General features: G+C 35.8%; 1 protein-coding gene across 1 annotated transcript in view; it reads right to left on the bottom strand.

Annotated features, from left to right (window-relative positions):
• The window catches only part of VTA1 (vesicle trafficking 1), a 65366-nt gene that overhangs the window by 33868 nt on the left and 10993 nt on the right, over positions 1-20505 (bottom strand). Inside the window, exons 2-4 of the mRNA XM_029223930.1 lie at positions 13033-13127; positions 10361-10488; positions 9651-9726 (exon numbers count right to left, since the gene is read on the bottom strand). Of these exons, the coding sequence (XP_029079763.1) occupies positions 9651-9726; positions 10361-10488; positions 13033-13127 (299 nt within the window). The remainder of the gene's footprint in view (positions 1-9650; positions 9727-10360; positions 10489-13032; positions 13128-20505) is intronic.

Here is a 20505-nt window from a genome sequence, read left to right as displayed (position 1 = left end):
TACTGATACAGCTGTATGCAGGCCTAAAATTTGCTATTTGTTTTATATTAGTCCTATCTGCTTCTGTTTCCCTCTGTTCCCTTTCCCTGCCTTTTTTTTTTAGAGGGGGGGGTTACCAAATATATATGTATAGTTACAATAAGTTTTAGTTAAATGGCATATATATTTTTTTAAAGAAACGAATAAAAGAGGAAATATATAGTTTTTAATGTATTTACTTATACACTGTATCAGTGTACTTTATTCCTTCCTATAAATCCAAGTTGTCATCTGGTATCATTTTCTTTCAGCCTGAAAAACCTCCTTTCTGCTGTTCTTTAGTTCTTTAGATCTTTAGTGCAGATCTGCTAGTAATGAACTAATTTATCTAAAAATGTCTTTTATTTTACCTTCATTATTTGAAGGGTAGCTTTGCTCTACAAAGAAGTCTGAGCTGTCAGGTTCTTTTGCTTGTTTGCTTTTTCTTTCAGTACTTTAAATATGCCAATTTCATTATCTTCTTGCCACAACTTTTTTAAAAAATGAGAAGCCATCCATCCTTCAAAGCATTGTTACCTTGTGTGTAATGTGTCATTTCCCAAGACAGCTCCTTCAAGATTTCCTCTTCCATCACTGAACTTTACTGGTTGGACTATCACAACCAGTAAATGCTCTCAGGTATGGTTTCTTTGTATTTATTTTACTTGAGGTTCACTGAGCTTCTTGGCTCCATAACTATTTTTTTCACTCAATTTAGAAAATCTATGGTCATTATTTCTTCAACATTTTCTTTCTAGTCTCTTTTTTGGGACTCCAATTGTACATGCTAGACCTCCAAATATAGTAGTTAATACACAATATGCCTATTTCTGAATAAATTTATCTTAATATATAAGATTGAGTAGATGAGGATAGTTTCCATTAAAATTTTCATGTATTTTACGTGGATGTCCTCTCTAAATACAGGATATTAGAACATTATTCATCAACTAATAAAAGCAAAATTAATGTTTTTTAAGGTTTACTATATGCTAGGTACTTTGTTAAAGGCTTTACATGTATTTTCTCATTTAAAATCCAAGACACCTTGAAGAAGTAGGTGTTACAATTTTCTTCATCTTCCAGATGTGGGAACAGGCTTACATAAGTCAAATAACTTACCCAAAGTCACACAGTTATGAAGTGGCATATGGGATTTTGAGGCCAATGCCTGCAGTATTCTGAACCACATTATACTAACATTGTATGCAAAAATACTTCATTCATTTACAACTATTTGAAGATCATGTACAAGACACTGTTCTTGGCAACTATTACACAGAAGTGAATACAAGATACATGAAATTCCTACTCTAATAAGAGAGACAATACTACCCTCATATCTTTCTATTTATTATTACAATTACTAAGAATGAGACCTTCAGTGTACAGTGAGAGCATGAAAACTTAAGGTATGGTGTATGTACAAAACAGTTTTGTAAGTAGATGAATTTCTCCTGATCTACCATGGTGTTCTAGGCTAGCAAGAAGATGTTGCTTAATTCTGAACCTTACAGTGCAAATGAATACCTTAAATAGACTACCTCCTTTGCAGACAGCTATTCATGTATATTATTATTCCAGTTATGTTGCAGCCCTGTTTTTCGAGTATGGAGAGTCCATGATTGAGATACAAACAGGATTCTCTGGGAGCTCCCACAGAGGGATGTAGATCAGTGCCAATCAAAATATGGTCCCAGAACCAGAGCTGGCCTGCAAACTGTTTACCACTTTTGTGACAAGACAATACAGAAATTGAGAGCATTTAGGAAACTTATAGCAAATTAGGCTTGTATTTTATATGTCTTTTTAAGGTTTTATTTTTCTAGTTAACATTATTTATATTTTACAAAACAATCAGCTTGCAACAGAATGGAAATTAAGAAGAAAAAAACGCCAGACCTTTATCACACAGAGTTTGTTAATACTGTTCTGGGCCATAGCATCTGGGGACAAGGAACTTTTATTTTCTGATTCTGTTTTCTCACTGTAATTCAGGGTTGTGAAAGTGAAACAAGATATATCTAAAGTGTCTAAGCACAGTGCCAGGCAAATGGTAGGATTGGATCGCGTCACTGTATTTTGTCATTACTACACCATGTTATCATCATACTCAGTTATTCTGCCTCCCTTTCCAAGTTGGAACACAAACCTTGTGAGGGCAGGAAAACATACCATATTCATTTGATTCCCCCAAACTAGCAGAAACTCAACAGATAAAGGCAAAATGGTATCTGCTCCTCAAACATTGCTAGAAGTGAAATAAATCTAAAATACGATAAAAGAAAGCCTATCAATACTGGCCAGAAGTAGTTAACACAAGATGTTAAAGTAGAAAAATAACATTTATATTTTGAACATCGCCTGCTTTAAAATACAAAATTAAAAATTTTAATATATACTTTTGGTGACTCTATACCTAAAACTGGGACACTGATTCCAAGACAGTTATAACTGGAATGGTAGAAGTTTCCAATGACAACAAATTTAATCAAATTCTGAGATGGAATTGTATATATAAAGCACAGTTAAAAGAGTTAAATACATATAACTAAACAGATAGGAGTGTTCAGAAACAGAATAGCAACAAAGTATTTATTTTTAAGTTGAAGATGAAAGAAAATACAGACTTTAAAAATTTTTGTGAATACTGCAAACTATGAAAAATGACATGAAATTAAAAGGAAAAAATGTCAGGAAATAGACCAAGAAAAATGAGATCTATTACATTTTAGATGAGTTATGAAAGAAGTTCCATGTAAACAAGTCTGAACATCATCTTCAACTATAGATTGAAAAATGAAAAGCTAAACTATAGCAACTTTTGAAATTTCTATAGCTAAATAGCTACTAAATAGCTACTGTTTTTACTCTGAGATTTTACCCAATGTGCAAATTTACAGCTACTGCCAGAGAAGATGTAAGAGTAGAATGAGACAGTCTCCCCTTTGAGGACTTGCAGTATAATTTACTCCAAAATACGATATATAAAACTTAAGTCAGGGACTTCCCTGGTGGTGCAGTGGTTAAGAATCTGCCTGCCACCCTGAGAAAACCATAATTCAAAAAGTCATGTACCAAAATGTTCATTGCAGCTCTATTTACAATAGCCAGGAGATGGACACAACCTAAGTGTCCATCATTGGATGAATGGATAAAGAAGATGTGGCACATATATACAATGGAGTATTACTCAGCCATAAAAAGAAACGAAATTGAGCTATTTGTAATGAGGTGGATGGACCTAGAGCCTGTCATACAGAGTGAAGTAAGTCAGAAAGAGAAAGACAAATACCGTATGCTAACACATATATATGGAATCTAAGGAAAGAAAAAAAAAAAAGGTCATGAAGAACCTAGGGGTAAGACAGGAATAAAGACCTACTAGAGAATGGACCTGAGGATATGGGGAGGGGGAAGGGTAAGCTGTGACAAAGTGAGAGAGTGGCATGGACATATACACACTACCAAACGTAAAATAGACAGCTAGTGGGAAGCAGTTGCATAGCACAGGGAGATCAGCTCAGTGTTTTGTGACCACCTAGAGGGGTGGGATAGGGAGGGTGGGAGGGAGACGCAAGAGGGAAGAGATATGGGAACATACGTATACGTATAACTGATTCACTTTGTTATAAAGCAGAAAGTAACACACCATTGTAAAGCAATTATACTCCAATAAAGATGTAAAAAAAAAAAAAAAAGAAAAAAGAATCTGCCTGCCAATGAAGGAGACACAGGTTCAATCCCCAGTCTGGGAAGATCCCACATGGCGTGGAGCAACTAAGCCCGTGTGCCACAACTACTGAGCCTGTGCCCTAGAGCATGCGCGCTGCAACTACTGAAGCCTGCGTGCCTAGAGCCCATGTTCCACAACAAGAGAAGCCAATGCAATGAGAAGTCCACGCACAGCAATGACGAGTAGCCCCTGCTCACCACTACTAGAGAAAGCCCGTGCGCAGCAACAAAGACCCAATGCAGCCAAAAAAATAATTTAAAAAAAACAAAAATCTTAAGTCAACACATTTATAGTGTAACATTCATAAGGTTAAGATCCTAAATGAGTTGAGAGAATGGAGAAATGCATATAAGGGCTAGAATAATGGAGCTACGACTCGAAGAGAAGGTAACACTTAGACAAAGCAGGCTAAAAAACCAACTTTTACAACGGTGAAAGCTGAGCGCGGGAGGTAAGCAGAATGGTCTGACAAACATACAATGGGACTGGTAAGAAGTAGCATAGGAAGGAGTCTGGACTTGCAATGCCAGGAAAGGAAAAGTCCCTGTTAGGTTCTTCAATAAAACAATGACAGAGAAGAATAGGTTCCAGGGTAAAAGAGCCTAAAATAGGAAAATTAATTAGGTAAACTGCAGTAGTGTAGCTTGTGAACCAACGACCTTTAAAAACAAAGGCTGGAATGTTAAATAAAAGGAATTAAATTAGAAAACTCAACATCTTTACGTACAAATGCCATAAGAAGGCCCCAGATGTTCGTCTTGCTCCCTCCCTACACTGACAACCTCTACATTGCCATGTCATGTTTCTTCTCCTTTCTTCCTACTAGAAATTAGTTCTCTGCTGTCATAATTTCTGGTGGCTCTACTTTTCATTATCATTTATATAACTTAAATGGGTAATTTTTCATCCCCCTTTTTGGAGCTTCTAATCTAAAACTATTTTTGCTTCTCTCATTTTCTTTTTTTGTCTGCTTTTTCATCTTTGCTTTTTATTCTCCTTTTCCTATCTCTTCTTGCATGTTTGGAACATATAATCATAGACTGGTAGAGCTGCAAAGGATCTCAGAGATCTGCTTGACCAGGCTTCCCATTTTACAGAAGAAAAACCAAGTCCTGAGAGGTAAAATGACCTCTTGGCTTGGAGTTTAGGCTTGGCTCTGACAACCACTGTTGCTATTCTTTTAAATAAATTTTCAGAACTGACAGGAAAAAACCATACCATTTTTTAAACTTTAAAAAATATAATTAAAAAACCCCCATTATCTTGATTATAAAGATGATAAAATTAAAAGATAATTTTAAAATACACAAATAAAGGGCTTCCCTGGTGGCGCAGTGGTTGAGAGTCTGCCTGCCGATGCAGGGGGACACGGGTTTGTGCCCCGGTCCGGGAAGATCCCACATGCCGCGGAGCGGCTGGGCCCATGAGCCATGGCCACTGAGCCTGCGCGTCTGGAGCCAGTGCTCCGCAACGGGAGATGCCACAACAGTGAGAGGCCCGCGTACCGCAAAAAAAAAAAAAATACACAAATAAAAACTACAATTATAATGCCTTTCCCTTCCTCATTTTCTGTTATTGTAGACTTTAATGTTTCTCAAGCAGCATTCTTTGAGAAGCAAGGCAAACAACTCTTTTTGAAGAATGTTCCAGCTTTATTAAAAAGCTATGGGACATTATGCAGGTAATAACACCACCACATTTCCTTTATAAATGAACAAATAAGAAACAGCAATTCCTGAAATATACCTACAGGAGTATATATTAAAAAACAAAATCTGATGGCTTCCCTGGTGGCGCAGTGGTTGAGAGTCCGCCTGCCGATGCAGGGGACACGGGTTCGTGCCCCGGTCCGGGAGGATCCCACATGCCACGGAGCAGCTGGGCCCGTGAGCCATGGCCGCTGAGCCTGCGCGTCCGGAGCCTGTGCTCCGCAGCGGGAGAGGCCACAACAGTGAGAGGCCCGCGTACCGCAAAAAAAAAACAAAAAACAAAAAACAAAATCTGCCTACCCGAAATCCTTAAACTTATTCTTTTCCCACCTTGCTGTTTCCTGTCTTTGTCTCTGCTAGTATTTTCAAAGTATAGGATGAAACTAAAGTGAAAGTGGAAAGAAGGAATGAGTTACAATGCTTTGAGTAACCAGTTATACCCAGCTTTTAAAACATGTCATATTTTTAATAGTTATTGTGAAATAAGAAATGTTCTGCTAGTTTGTGTCTTATTTTAGGCATAGAGTGCTTAAATCACAAGTAAATAAATACAAGCCTTAGATTTCCTCAGACAACAATGAGGACCTACCAGAGAGGGTTGATGCCGATGATACTCTGCTTATCTGTTTTGGTAGGAGCTGCGAAAGTCACAGCTAGAGTGTATTCCTCCCTATTCCACTCAAGTGGAGCATTATTTAAAGTTATGACATTTTAAATCATTATTTTGAAAAACCTGTATCTCAGTGATAATGATGAATATGCCACTTCTAGAAATGGAAAATGATGGAACAAAAATCAACATTAAAAGTAAGGGAAAATAGAATTTGAAACTAGGCTGATCAAACTGGCTGGCTAGGGGATTATGTTACTGCTGTATGAACAGTCTTGCCAGTATTTCACTTTCCTTGTCAGCTGCCTTTATTTAGTCAACCTTAGTTCATGGCCAAAAACCAGTTCACTAGTCATATAAGGATAAGATCACTGTATAATAATGGATATGAGAAATGTCAGTATTGTATGCCAAACAAATTATAACTTTTTTTTTTTTTTTTTTTTGCGGTACGCAGGCCTCTCCCTGTTGTGGCCTCTCCCGTTGCAGAGCACAGGCTCCGGACGCACAGGCTCAGCGGCCATGGCTCACGGGCCCAGCCACTCCGCGGCATGTGGGATCTTCCCGGACCGGGGCACGAACCCGTGTCCCCTGCATCGGCAGGCGGACTCTCAACCACTGTGCCACCAGGGAAGCCCATAACTTTTGATATATACAACTTTCACTGGATGTATAAACTTTGCATGTTATAACAAGCATATGTAAGTTAGTGAAGAGCACCCACATATAATTACATACTAAATGTGTGTACATACATTTTCTAATTTAAAATGCAGGATTTACATAAAGGCCCAAAGAATAAACCTCAGCCCAATCAAATAATTATAGAGACGTCCTTTCCATGCTGGCCTTACAATGCCTAATTTCTTTTTTCCATACCATATCAGACCCCTCCTGCTCTCTGGATCCTTTAACCACCAACACAGATGTTATTTCCTACTTTAATGCCAATGCAAGGCAGAAAAACTTAGGTAGCAGGTTGGGTGATTAGACAGGGAAAGAAAAAAGTGTAAACATTTTGGAAAAATGTCCCTTTCACTCTTGGGCTACATGTAGTCTTTAGTATCCTCAGTATCTAAACATCTCTCCCCCAACTCCTTTTGAAGCCCTCTCATTTGTCCCATTAAGAGTCCCTGCCTAAGCTACTATATTCAAATAACTAAGAAAGCTGTTCTTTGTTAAGGATACCTGTATGTAAACTTAGATTTTTTTTCCTTCTGAAATGCAGATGAATTACATGCTAATTATGTGTGGAGGTATTTATGTGTCCCTTAAGTAAAACAAAAACAAAACAAAACCTACATTACTCACTTAAGACTTCTGGACATTTTGTTCTTTTTCCTGTATCTATTACTTTACCTTTTATCTGGGTTCCCCACTGTTAGCAGTTATAACTTCAAAGAACTGTGTGCTTGCTTCCGAGATACGTAGGCAAAAGCAGCTCCTCTAAGTAAGGAGTAGGAGAGGCAAGAAAAGCCATCTCAGAAGTATCTGGCAAACTGATCTGCTACTGTGCTTTACCATGACCTTCTCTTCTCATATCTTACATTTCTATCCACTTCTCTAATTGTGTTTCTTTATTCACTTCTTCCTCTAGCCTTTTAAATACAGGTGTTTATCAGGATGTTTACCTGACCATTTTCTCTCTCTTTCAAAACTATCTTCTTACCTGAGGGTTTGTCTAATCTCCTAACTGAACGTTCATCTCTATTTTGCATATTTCTTGTCTTTTTATTTCCAAGAGTCTTGTGGTGATTTATTTTTGTATGCTACACCTGCACCTCACACTTTAAAATTTAAGTCTAAACATATTATTTCTCCTCAGGTCAACGACAACCCACTTTGTACGAAGTTCCTCAGTAATCATTAACTAGTTCTTTTGCCAAATGACTTGTAGTTCTTTCCTACCCCAGTTCATTCTATAGAGTCTTATCATACCAAGCACCCCAAAGTCGAATTCTTTATTCAATAAATATAATAAATATAAATCCCCTAATTGAAGATGCCAGGCCTTTCATCATCTGTCTGATCTGGCTTATGACTTACTTTTCTAACCTGGTCTCATTATTCTCCTTCAGCCACCTGGTACTCACCAAAACCCTACTACCTATCTACAGCTTTCCATAATATCATGCTTAAATCACCTCTATGTCCTCTGTATGCCCTGTTTAGTAGAGAGCCCCATACTAGTAAAACAGGAAAAAAAATCCAGATCAGTAGTAACAGGAGACAGGAGTAGAAAGGGAGCTAAACAGTGGATCCACAGGGCCTCTAAAATGCAAAAAAGTGAGAAGCATTTGTGGTTTTCACACTCCAGGCCTCAGTTTTCTCTGATGTTTCTCTATTTCAAGAAAAGTTAACAGCTGTGGCTCTCAATGGGCATTGCCCCATACCCTTGCGGGTGTTTGGAAATATCTGTTGGTGGTTTCTAGTCATCTGACTGGGGAATGCTGTGTGGGCAAGAGACAGGATGCTTGATGTTTTGAAAGAAAAGGGACAGTCACACACAATAAAAAAGTGTCCCTCATTTGGCACAACTTTGAAATGTCCTGCACATCTCTGCCAACTCAAAAACTCAGCTTATGATCATCAGGCCTCGAGCTTAACTACATTTTACATATAAACAAAGCATTTATTGCAGTTTTGATGTACTGTTTTACGAACATGTAAAATATCGCATAGATAGATTGTACTTTGTTTTGTTTGGAATGATACACTGAGCTGCTCACCATTTTGAAAAAATCATTTCATAGAAAGCAATGTTCTTCACAGATCTCAAATCACTAATATGACATGCCTCTATCAGTCTCATTTGTAACTCTCTTTTCTCCTCCCTTCCTCCCTCCCTCCTTCCCTCCCTCCCTTCCTTCCTCTCTCTCTCTCTTTTGTTCTCTTTCTAGATTAACATCTCCCCTCTCAGAAAACAAAATTTCCATGTCAATGGTAAAGCCTGCTACAGTGAAAACAACACTGAACTCACGGCAACAAGTTTGTCACTTAGCCTCAGTTTGCTCATATATAAAATGAATATGTGCTCTACTTAACTTAGAGTGGTTATGAGAAACAAACTGATAAAATGGATAGGAAGTATCTTGTAAAATATCAAGTTCTATATGTATTTTACAATAGAGACAAATCTTTAACAATAATATTTCTGGCTAGAAACAAAATAGGAAAAAAGCAGTACTAAAAAGTCTCTGCCTCCAGTAATGTTTACCAAATAACAGTACAGAAATTTAACAGCATCCAGGATCAGTAATATTTAAACACTTAATAAAATCAAACTCTGAACCTGGGGTTCAGAGACCAATACAGTAGCTATGTACTCACTAAAGTGTAAAATACATGCTGGATTTAAAGAACTTACTACAAAAAATAACATTTATCATTAAAAATAATTCCATCTTTTGTTTTCACTTTTTAAAATGTGGCTAGTAGACAATTTAAAATTACACGTTTTGCTTATACTACATTTCTGATGGACATGCTGCTCTAACTAAATAATGCAATAATAAAACTAATAAAAAGCAACAATACTGATCTCCAGCTAATAAGACAATAAAGAATGTACACTCACTTCATCAGTGAGTTCTCCAAACACTGTTATGACATCTATTAAAAGACTTGCAGTATAGAAGGACTTGATCATGTTTCTGGAAGAGAAAAGAAAAGTTCATCTAATTCAAATGAAAAAATGTAAGAATTAGTCTTGTAGCTACAAGACAAAAGCTTCCAATGTTTATAAAAGCACTCTGAAATTTTTTTAAATAAAATCAGATTTCAAGAACACAATGGAGCTCCTTCTGTAATCTGTTATTAGGAGGAAGTTACAACACATATAACAGGTGAATATGCTACAACAAGGTTTCATAGTATGCGTCTGATTTTAGAAAATGTAATGACAGTACTATCTGAATCCATATCAAGCCATGTGTATTTCTTTGTATTTAAGTCTTATTATAATAATGACAAATCATTTGAATCGGTAGGGGTGGGAATTTTTAAAATCAGTATCATTGGACCAGGCTGTTTTTGGCTAAAATCAACACAGACCTTACTAAATGGCTAGTTAGGGTATATTTACGAAGAAAATGAATCTGCCCTGGGTATTCTTCGTTTAGCCATTTTCTCTAAAAAGCCAGGATCACTCTTGTAACCCAAACTCATTCTGAGATTCAAAAAAAAAAATCTAAATCGTTAATCAGGAAGTCTGAGAGTAATCAAGAGAAAACTGGATAAATTCTGGTTATACAGTAACTAAATTTAATTTTATCTATCTTTACTTACTTGTGAAATCGCCCAGCACGATCTTCATTATCTGCATACAAAAACATTTTCAAAGCATAATTCTCCAAATGGGCACAACCAACTATTTCTTGAGTAACAGCTTCATTATCACCCAACTGTTTCTTAAGCTAAAATAAAATGAGATACAGAACTTATGATTCTGGGCTCACAGAAGTGTATACTTAAGTATAATAATTCCCAATAATCAAATCCAACGTTCACAAAATTTTGAAGAAAGACACTCATGATAACGTGAACGTTTAATTTAGCTCTAAATATCAAAATAATCAAGAATAAAAAACATCCAACTATCTATGTAAAGCATCAGACAAATATTTCAAATGTACTAACAAGTATCCTAAAAATGGGATTAAGAAATTCTTTCCTATCCATACATAATTTAAACCTTTAATTTATTCTATTTCAATTTCTTCTATCAAATATAGAAAAATACAATGAGAAGGATCATTATATCCTAAAAAAGTATCTCTCAGAGCACACTGCATTAGAGATCTAATTCTAAGTAAGGTATAAGAAAACAAACTTAGAATAGGATTACGGAAGTTTTAAAAATTTAGACAAATATATACCTCAAATCAACACAATTTACAACCATGTAAATTTCCAGTCAGTACATCCCTTTCCTACACATACAATAATTTAAAGTGTTTTAAAAACAACAAACTAAATTCCTACATTTTACTCAGACTGTCATACTGGAGTAAAATGACCTTCTGGAATATTAGATCTGAGCACCACACTACTGTTTAAAAATTGCTTTTTTCAAAGAACATTATAAAATAACAAATTAAATTTAGAAAAAGCGAGAGGATTTTTCATAAAATCAGCAAAGTACATATTCTCATAATTAAGGCCCAGAAGAGTTTGAATACTGGAATTTAAGGACATCTGAGCATGCTTATCCTGAACAAAAACAGAAAAAAAGCCCCACATATAACACTGGTTTACTGTATCCACACTGCAAAATGATTTAATTGTAGAGGCAATTTATTTCTAGAAAAATTTAGTGGGAGCATGTCATTTCATCTCACCTTCAGCATAAAAAACTGGCAGCAAAAACATAATATACTTGAAGTGTTCCAACTATAAATATAAACATTATAGCACAAGCAGATATGTTCTCACCATGGAATGAACTTGTTATTTAATGTAGATAATAATAAATTCCTGGTAAGTCTCTTTATAAATGTGATTTTACATTTTGCATATTATAAAGACTGTTTTGCCTTATCCATAAGCTATTGTTATTTTAGCTATTATTGTTAAGCTGTAAAATTAATAAAGAGATATATTCTATATAAAATGTCTGTAAGAGACTATTTGTACAAATGTATTGCTACGTGTCAGACACATTCTTCCTCCCACCTCCTAACCCCACCCTCCAAAAGGAGAGTACTCAAATTCTTCCTGCATCCACAGAAGCAGTTTTAGAAGTAGAAGGCCAGACAGGCTCCAAGGGCAGCTGAGTTGTCATCAGTGGTGCCACCAGGCTACCTTGGATGGTTAATAGTAGCACATGACAGGTTTCTGGGTCAGAAGGCCAGGCACCCATACAAAGTTAGAGAGAACACTATTGCCCATGGCTGCTTAATACAAGTAGGCTTTGATCTGAATAACTTTCAACATTTAAAAAAAGTTCTGGGCCGACTGGTGTAAGTGTATTGATTTTTAATATGTCTGAATTTTGTTTCTCTAAACAAAATAATGCAACTGATCAAATAAATATTTAGGTTTCTAATTCTCTTGAGCAGGTCACATAACTAAATAAGCAAATAAAAAGTAAACCACAGCTATGAATATAACTGCCTTGGAGGAGATGCATTAATGAGAAGTAAACCTTGACATTGTTAAAAAAGAAACTGGGATGGCTGGGCATGGGAGGCACAGGGTGGAGCCCTGCTTACTAAGTAAGGTTACTATGGTTTAATAATACCTTCCTGATGCACTGACACCTAATCAAATCCTTCAATTTTCCCTGGATTCGTGCTTCTACATAATCTGTGAAGTTCTATCACAGTTCAAGATGACTTATTGGTCACCTACCACATTTCTGCTAGCAGAGGAAAATGCCTAGACCATAAGAGTATTTTGTTATGGGACCAAGAGTAGGAGGAAGAAACAATAGGCAACTTCCTTCATGGTCCTTTTCACTAAATAAATAGCCCATTTCTTTTTTTTTTTTTTTTTTGCCCGTGCCTCACAGCATGTGGGATTGCAGTTCCCCAACCAGGGATCGAACACACACCCCCTGCAGTGGAAGTGCGAAGTCTTAACCACTGGACCACCAAGGAAGTCCCCGATTTCATTATTACAAGAGCCATTTAAGAATTCCCAAATCAATCATCGGTGTGACTGCATGAAGGAAGGTTAGAAAGGGTTTGTTACTTACGAAAGAATGACTCAAAGGTCATCTACAATAACCTGGAACAAGATATAATGTATATGTAAAGATATTGAAACCGACTTATACCTACTTACAACTCCCTAAGCAGTATGATGTAAATGAAAAAAAAACGTGTCTCATTTTTCCTCAGCTATGACATTGCTGATTGCTGCCAACAGGAAGAACTAAAATGACAACACACACACAAATGAAATAAAACGGCATTTTAAACATTAAGCAGAAAATAAATTTTCAGTGTTCCACTTACAGCTTCTAACTGATCCATTAGCTTTGATAAAAATTTACGACATTCAGGAGTTTTACTATCAATCTTCATTCCCGTTTGCATCGCATACAAACGACCTACAAAGAAAAATACGATTTGAACAATTTCCAGGACTGAATGTTTAAAATATGTTTTGTCTAATTAATAATTTAAGTTTTAAGTGAATTGAGAAATAAAATAAAACTTTGATTTACTATGGCTCTTATTCACAAATATAAAGAACACAAAAATATTATCCAAAGAATGCAAGATGAATGATGATGGTAAGTTTTTATGAAGTAAGGCCTTCTCTTTTGGCATTATGTTTAAAAAATAAAAGGACTAGGTCCTAAGCTGTCAAAGGGACCTGCAATTTAATAGGTAAGTGAGGGCATGCAGAAAAACAACCACGTGTACAAGAGCACTTGCCAAGGGCGAGATAAGTAATACTGATAAAATACACAATATGGGCTGGGACAATGGGAAACGCCACTCAAGCTGAGGCTAACAGGGAGAATTTTTTTGGTCATTTTTATATATACAAATAAAAATAAGTATACCATCTCTTTAAAAAAATAGAAATATTAGAGATAAGGCTGAAGCTAAAAACCTCTCTGCTACCACAATCCTAAATAGCTTTCCCAGTGATAAGAGCTGTAAAGTTTGGTGGTAATTGTTGTTACCACTGGTATGTACATATACTGCCTATAATTTACCTCTTACATTCAACAATATGCTCAGGAGATCTGCGTAGCACTACAGTGCTCCACACTGTGGCCACAACAAACTAAAGCACATTTGGGTAGTTCTCAGATTTTCATCGTTACAAACCATGTTGCGCTACCAGGCCTTCTTGAGCACACATTCAAGAGTTCCCTGAGGGAGATACCAAGAATGAGAATTGCTGGCTCATAGTATATGTAGTACCTTTCTCACTTTAAGAGCTACTCTTAAAACTGTCTTCCAAAACGAATTACCACTATGCAGTTATATCTATAACACATGCAAGCACCCATTTCTCCTAAACTCACAAAAAATTGATATTAAATTAAAAATTGATATTAAACTTATCAATCTCAGAACTGTGTTACCTCACTGTTTGATTTTGCATTTTCACTATTCAAAGGTATTAGAGATTTACTGGATAGCTCTATATCCTCCTTTATGAATTAGGAATAGCTATCAAAATAAAAGGAAAAAATCTGCCAAATTTTCTGCTGGGTTGTTTGCTTTTTAACAAATTTCCGTGTGGCAGTTCTTTGTACAGTAGAAAGGAAGGAGATCATGTTTCCCCCACCAAATGGAATCTTGTGAACACTATCCCCCTTTCCTGCTTTATTTTCTCCTCAGCAGGTAATCATCTTCAATTTTTTTATCCTCTGATTCTACTACAACTCCAACTTAAGCTCCATGAAAATGGCGATTGTACTCTACTTGGTTTGATGTATCCCTGGCATCTGGGATAGTGCCTGGCCTTCGATAAACATTTTCTGAATAGATAAATACATGAATGAAAGAATAGCGCATTCTGCCCTACTGATTTAAATGCCACTTTTATCATTCATTAGCATACATTAAGTTTTCATGGGATAAAAGGGCCTAATTCTTTATATTATCTATCTTGCTTGTTATTTGTTAGTCTACTGGTCTATCATTGCTTTATTTACTGCAGCTTTAGAACATGGCTTGGTATGTTAGCTACTCTCAGGATTTCCAACTCAATTATGTCAACCCAATCATATCTTCTTTAAAGATGTATTAATATACAAATAATACAGTTATGTATTCTGCATGTGTTTTTAATTTCAATAGCTGTATCTGAGGGAACTACTTTTGAAGGCTTAGGCTTTTAGAGCTATCTCATGTTATAGAGCTTTAAGCTTAATTAATTAACACATTTATTTCTATATCAAATTTAAGGGTTTGATCCATCTAGGTATTAATGAGAGGAAAAAAATGGAGTTCTAAAAGTACTGTATAGATTTACACTGACTTACAGTGTAAAAAGCATGATGCTTTCATTTTCACTGCACAGTAACCAGCACTGGATATCACTCTGACAAAAAAAAATATCCGAGAAGCAAAAAAATCACTTATTATCCATTGCTTTAATCACAAGTGTGACTAAATTTTGCCTTTTCCTCTTTCTTTTAACCAGTCATATTTAACAACATGTCCAGGTCGTTTACCCATTTGAGTACCAGGTTCTAATCACCTCTCCCCACTCCACGCCTTTTAAAGCATGGCTGAACACCCTCCCCTCTTCAAACCAGTCATATCTCTTGAGTTGTTCAAGCTCTGTACCTGTTTTAGTCAGCTTTTGTTGTTATAATTGTGACTGAACTCCCCAACACCTCCTCTCTGTGAATTGTTCTGGTCTTCCAGCATTTTTGTTGCATTTTTTTTTATTATTAAAAGTGCATCACATGAGCTCTTTGGAAAATAAACATATTGGCTGCAAATATTGTGCCATCTTCCAATTTTTGAATATTGTTTTAAAACACAGAAGCTTAAAATATTTATGTACCCAAAGTGATTTTTCCCCCCCAATTCTAAGCTTGGAAAGCTCTTTTATCTCTAAGAAACTGGATATTCAGTTATGATTTTTCCAGTTAAATTCCTTTTTGAATTTAACTTTTAATAACATGCATCCACCTCAGTTACTGCCATCTGTCTCAAATACACTCAATAAATAATCCTTTCTTTCTCTAATGATTTGTGGTTCCTTAATATGTTTTTGCTTTTTATATGTCTTGGCTATTTGATTTCACTGAGATCACAGATTAAATGTCATCTCACATGATAATACCTATAACTGATAATATGCTTCTTCTTCCTCCAAATTTAATCTTACTATGTCATATGGTATTACAAATTTTTTTCTGAAGAATTTTAAGTGTTCTTGCTCTTATTTTTAAGGGGAAGGCTTTTAGTTGAGAGTAGGGATCAATTCTGTGTTAGGTTGCTCCTATTTCCCCTAATAGTCCCCACCCTAAGCTATACTGAGGCTGCAGCCTTTGAGACCTATAAGATCCCAGGGCTTGGTAGGAGTGTGGGGAAGAAGATATCAGCATTTCTATTAATACATCTATCTCACTCTTTATAAGTTCCTATTTTTACATATCTTTTATAACACATATAGTATTTTTCTAATACATATATAGTATTAGTACATCAATACAGAAATGTTATTTATAAATAATTACATAATATTGGAGATTTGTGTTTAATTATTTTTAACTCGTGGGTAGATGGGCAAAAGGTTAAGAATCACTGCTCACTGCATCCTTACTCTTCTCAACTGTAAACTGTATTTTCTCCACACAGCCCTGTTCCTTCTACCATATTCCCTGGAACTACTGTTTCAGAATCAGCAAACTCCCCTACCTCTCCTCAGATTCCTTCTTCCTCTTTGTCTTAATTAAAACCTGAATGTCACTTGAAGAAATAATTTTATTTGCAGTCCTCTCAAGTAATGAGTTTTAATTCTCTTACATTCCTTCTAGTGTGTAAAAGAATTGAAAAAGAGAATTGGCAGGTATGATTGGTTTTCTCTTTGCATCCCACTATTACAGTATTCTCTCAATGTTTTCTAAATACGCTGGTCTAGGGCTCATCCACTCTCTTCCATTGGATTGTTATGCTTGTAATTGCCCATGGACCTCAGGGTCTCTCCTTGTCTTTCCACCATCTTGAAACTTTCGCTGTTCACAGGGATAATCAATACTTCTGGCAAAGACTGCTAGCTGTCTACCTGCATCCTTTCTCCCCGTGTTCTTTACAAACTAGATCCCTACACATTATTAGGGAGTTGTAATGTAGCTAGCCAAAATAGTATACTTCCCAGTATTCCTCAAAGTAAAATATGGCCATGTTATTACCTAAGACAAATATCATATAACCAGAAATTGTTGGGAGAGACTTCTGGACCTTAAAAGGGGGAATGACAGCAGGGAAAGGACCTTACTAACTCCTTCCCCTTTCTCCTCCCTGCTGCCAAGAATAGAAATGGGATGACTGAAACTCTAGCAGATATCTTGGACCACAAGGCGACCTTGGTAATCGTGCTAGTTTGTAGACCTGAAATTAGAAAGAGCTTGAGTCCCTGATGACTTCATGGAATTGGCACACTGGCGCTGGGTACTGCCAACATCAGACTTTCCTTTAAATGAGGGAATAAATCCTTATTTTACTTAGCAATTGTAATTTTGAATTTTCTGTGATGAAAAAGCAAATCTATTTCTTATGCATACAGTGAGTGCTGTGTTCTCAATTCTTATCAACAATGATCTCCAATAACTGTACATACTCTCCTTTACATGCCAGTCGCCCCATAACTAAATTACCATCTCAAAGTGCTGTACTGTCAATATCAGTATATCAATCACTCACTCTAAGCATAATTCCTTTTCTTCCAATTTTAAACTCTGCTTGTTACAACAGGCTTCCAGTTCACTGGTGTTGCCCTACTTCTTCATTACAACCAGTCTTTTCTCCTTTAACTTCCCTCTGCAACCAGCTTTGATTTTATGATAGATTTTTCTTGAACTTTATTGTCCTATCTCCTATCCCTGAATCTTTTTATTACATTCCTCTGGCAAAAGCACACTCATATATAAGCCCAACTACCCTCTCTCCCTATGCCTACATACTAGCAACAGAGACCACTGGCAGATCAGCATCACTATAAATACCCTAATTATCAACCTCAAATGAGCTTTATACCTTTTTTTATAATTGAATATTTCAGTATTATTTATTCGACCAAAGTAAAATACACTTTCTATCACTATAAACTGAGCACAAGCTACAGTTGTTTAAACATCCATATTTTTATGATGTGCCAACATTTTGCATCCAATGTGAAACAGCTGGTTTGAAAATATTAAAGTTCTCTATTTTGTTTACTATCTTCTCTCCTGTTTTCTCCATTCTCTGAAGACATTTTATATTAATTGTGTAAGACGGATTTCCTTATCTTCCCAACCTCTCAAATGACTTTTTCAAACATCTTTCAAACAAAACCTCACCCAAACACACACACAGAAAATTTAGTAGACATTAATTAATTACTCGCTATCTATATATACTATTAGTCAACACAATAACACAATAATGTGAGGAAATACAGTACTGACGGTTTCATTTCCCTAGGAGGTCTTTCTCCCTACTTTATCAAAGTAGTGAACAATATATGAATCCTACCATCTATGGAGTGTAGTTAGCTACCTAGTGGACCAACTTTGGGCATAAATGGCTATCCAGCATAGGTAAGAGCCCATTAAGCAAACATGCACAAAATTAATCAGCACTTTCTTGCTACCAAGCGATGAAGATTATCTGTATCTCCTTTGAAGCAAAAATCAAATTATTCCCAATTCACTATCACCACAACCATCATCAATCTCCCTCACAACACAAATATAAACAAATGTCAGCTTCTTGTTCTTTAAAAGTTAACCTTAATACAAATGGCTAATGCTCAAAATATAGTTTAATAACAATATAGTTTAATGGTTTCACTTACATGCATTTTTTTCTTGGCTTACATGCATATTCAGTTTTCGCAATTATAGGACATTATTATAAAGCAACACCTTTAAATGAAGAACTGAAAAGAATCATCTCAGACCCGGAAAGATTTAGGATAAAAGTTGGCCTTTTACATTTTTGAATATCTTACATGGTTTACAATTCTTAAGTTGTATCACAAGATACACTTTCTAATATTAATAAAAGTGAAAAGACATTAAACCTACTTATGAAAATTAATAAATACACCAAAAGATCTTTTTCATAATGGATGGAAAAAAGCATCACTTTCATATAGAACTCTGTTCAGGACAAGTAATTCATTGTAGCAGCAGCAGTACGACGAAAAATTAATGTCTAACATGGAAAGTTGCCTACTGAAACAGAATAAATATGTAGCTAGAATCATGTATAAGAAAATATATTTGATTTATTTCATCAAGGAAATGTTTATTTTTATGAATAAATATTATTTGAAGATGAGTAATGAGGCATATTTGCCAAAGGATTAAATACTTTCCAACCTAACTTTAATGTGAAACATTTAGGAGACAAACATTTACTAATCCTGAAGGTATGAACATTAAATCTAAACATTAACATTCTAACACACCCTTGCTTATACATGAGAAATCTAAAAATATGAAATGCATGATATAAGCACACAAAAGGTATATAAAAGCAATTGTGAAGAGTTATGAGTTAATAGGTTAAATTAATGTAGCACTCAAATAGGGATCATTATGCTATACACTGATGTATAAAGGCAAATTTTATTCCAATAAATAGAACTAAATATATTACTCTACTCATAAGTATATTATAAATCCCTGCTTTTGTGAAAGCAGGGATTTTATTATCTTTTGTGAATGGACTTCCAAATCAAAGAATAAAAACAAAGTATGAATGAATATATATTAATAAAGGGTATTTACTTCACTCATTCCTTCTTAAACAAATTTTTTAGAGCTTCTGTCATAATACAGTAGCTTTAAGAAAAAGTAGCTTTAAGAAAAAGTTAGCTATTTCTGAATTCCTACTAAAAGACCATGCTGGTACTTAGCGAACACTAAGTGATGATTTGATTACTAAAATGAGAACACGGATTCTAATTCTGACCACATGGAGTAGTGAGATTTGCTATCCCACTGTAAACAACAAAAAAACTACACAAAATATACAAAACAAGTTTTCAGACAATGGAAACAAACATGGTAAGACCAAGACATCTGAAGAAAAGAAACATATGAGGTGACACCAATATCAGCCTAACATTCTGTCTGCCTGGAGGTACATCCCAGTCTAAGGAGTAGGAGGGGAGTCCAAAGCAGAGCACAGTCCTCTAGCTGAGTTGAGAAAACAGACTGGAGTTCACGGAGACTGAGGCAGCTGTAAGTTGAGGGGCAGAGCTCTGAAGAGGATGAAGCTATGAAGAAAAGAAATCCAGAAATCTGTATAGGGGTAAACTTGAGGCTCAGGAGAACCCTACCATAGTGCATGTGAAGGAGAAAACTCCACACGGCCAAAGAATGAGCAGAAACTGTGAGCTGGACTGTCCCCAGAGCACACACAGGGCTGGGATGTATTCAAGTTCCAACCAGGAGTGGAGAGCCCTAGATGCTTACCCAGGATATTCAGTAGAGACCCCCAAAGGGATATGCTTTAGTGATAGGGTTAACCTGTCCCTAAAGCAAAGGCTACTTTAGACCTGCTCCCCAAAGCTAAAAACAAACAAAATAAAGCACAAAAGAATCTAACTGAACAGCAATTAACTTAATTGTTGGTCACATTAAATCCCTTCAAGAACAGACATTCAAGAACTTAAAATTCACTGTGCCCTGCAACCAATCAAGAATGACTAATGATGGCAATAACAGAAGAATGTGAACGTAAGATAAAACAATAAGATAAGATAAAACAATGACAAAATAATGGAAATAGCAG

Source organism: Monodon monoceros, unplaced genomic scaffold, assembly GCF_005190385.1.
Source record: "Monodon monoceros isolate NGI ecotype Baffin Bay Population unplaced genomic scaffold, NGI_Narwhal_1 Super_Scaffold_15, whole genome shotgun sequence".
NCBI lineage: Eukaryota > Metazoa > Chordata > Mammalia > Artiodactyla > Monodontidae > Monodon > Monodon monoceros.
Note: the sequence above shows the minus strand (reverse complement) of the source record. Positions and strands in the feature narration are given on the sequence as shown.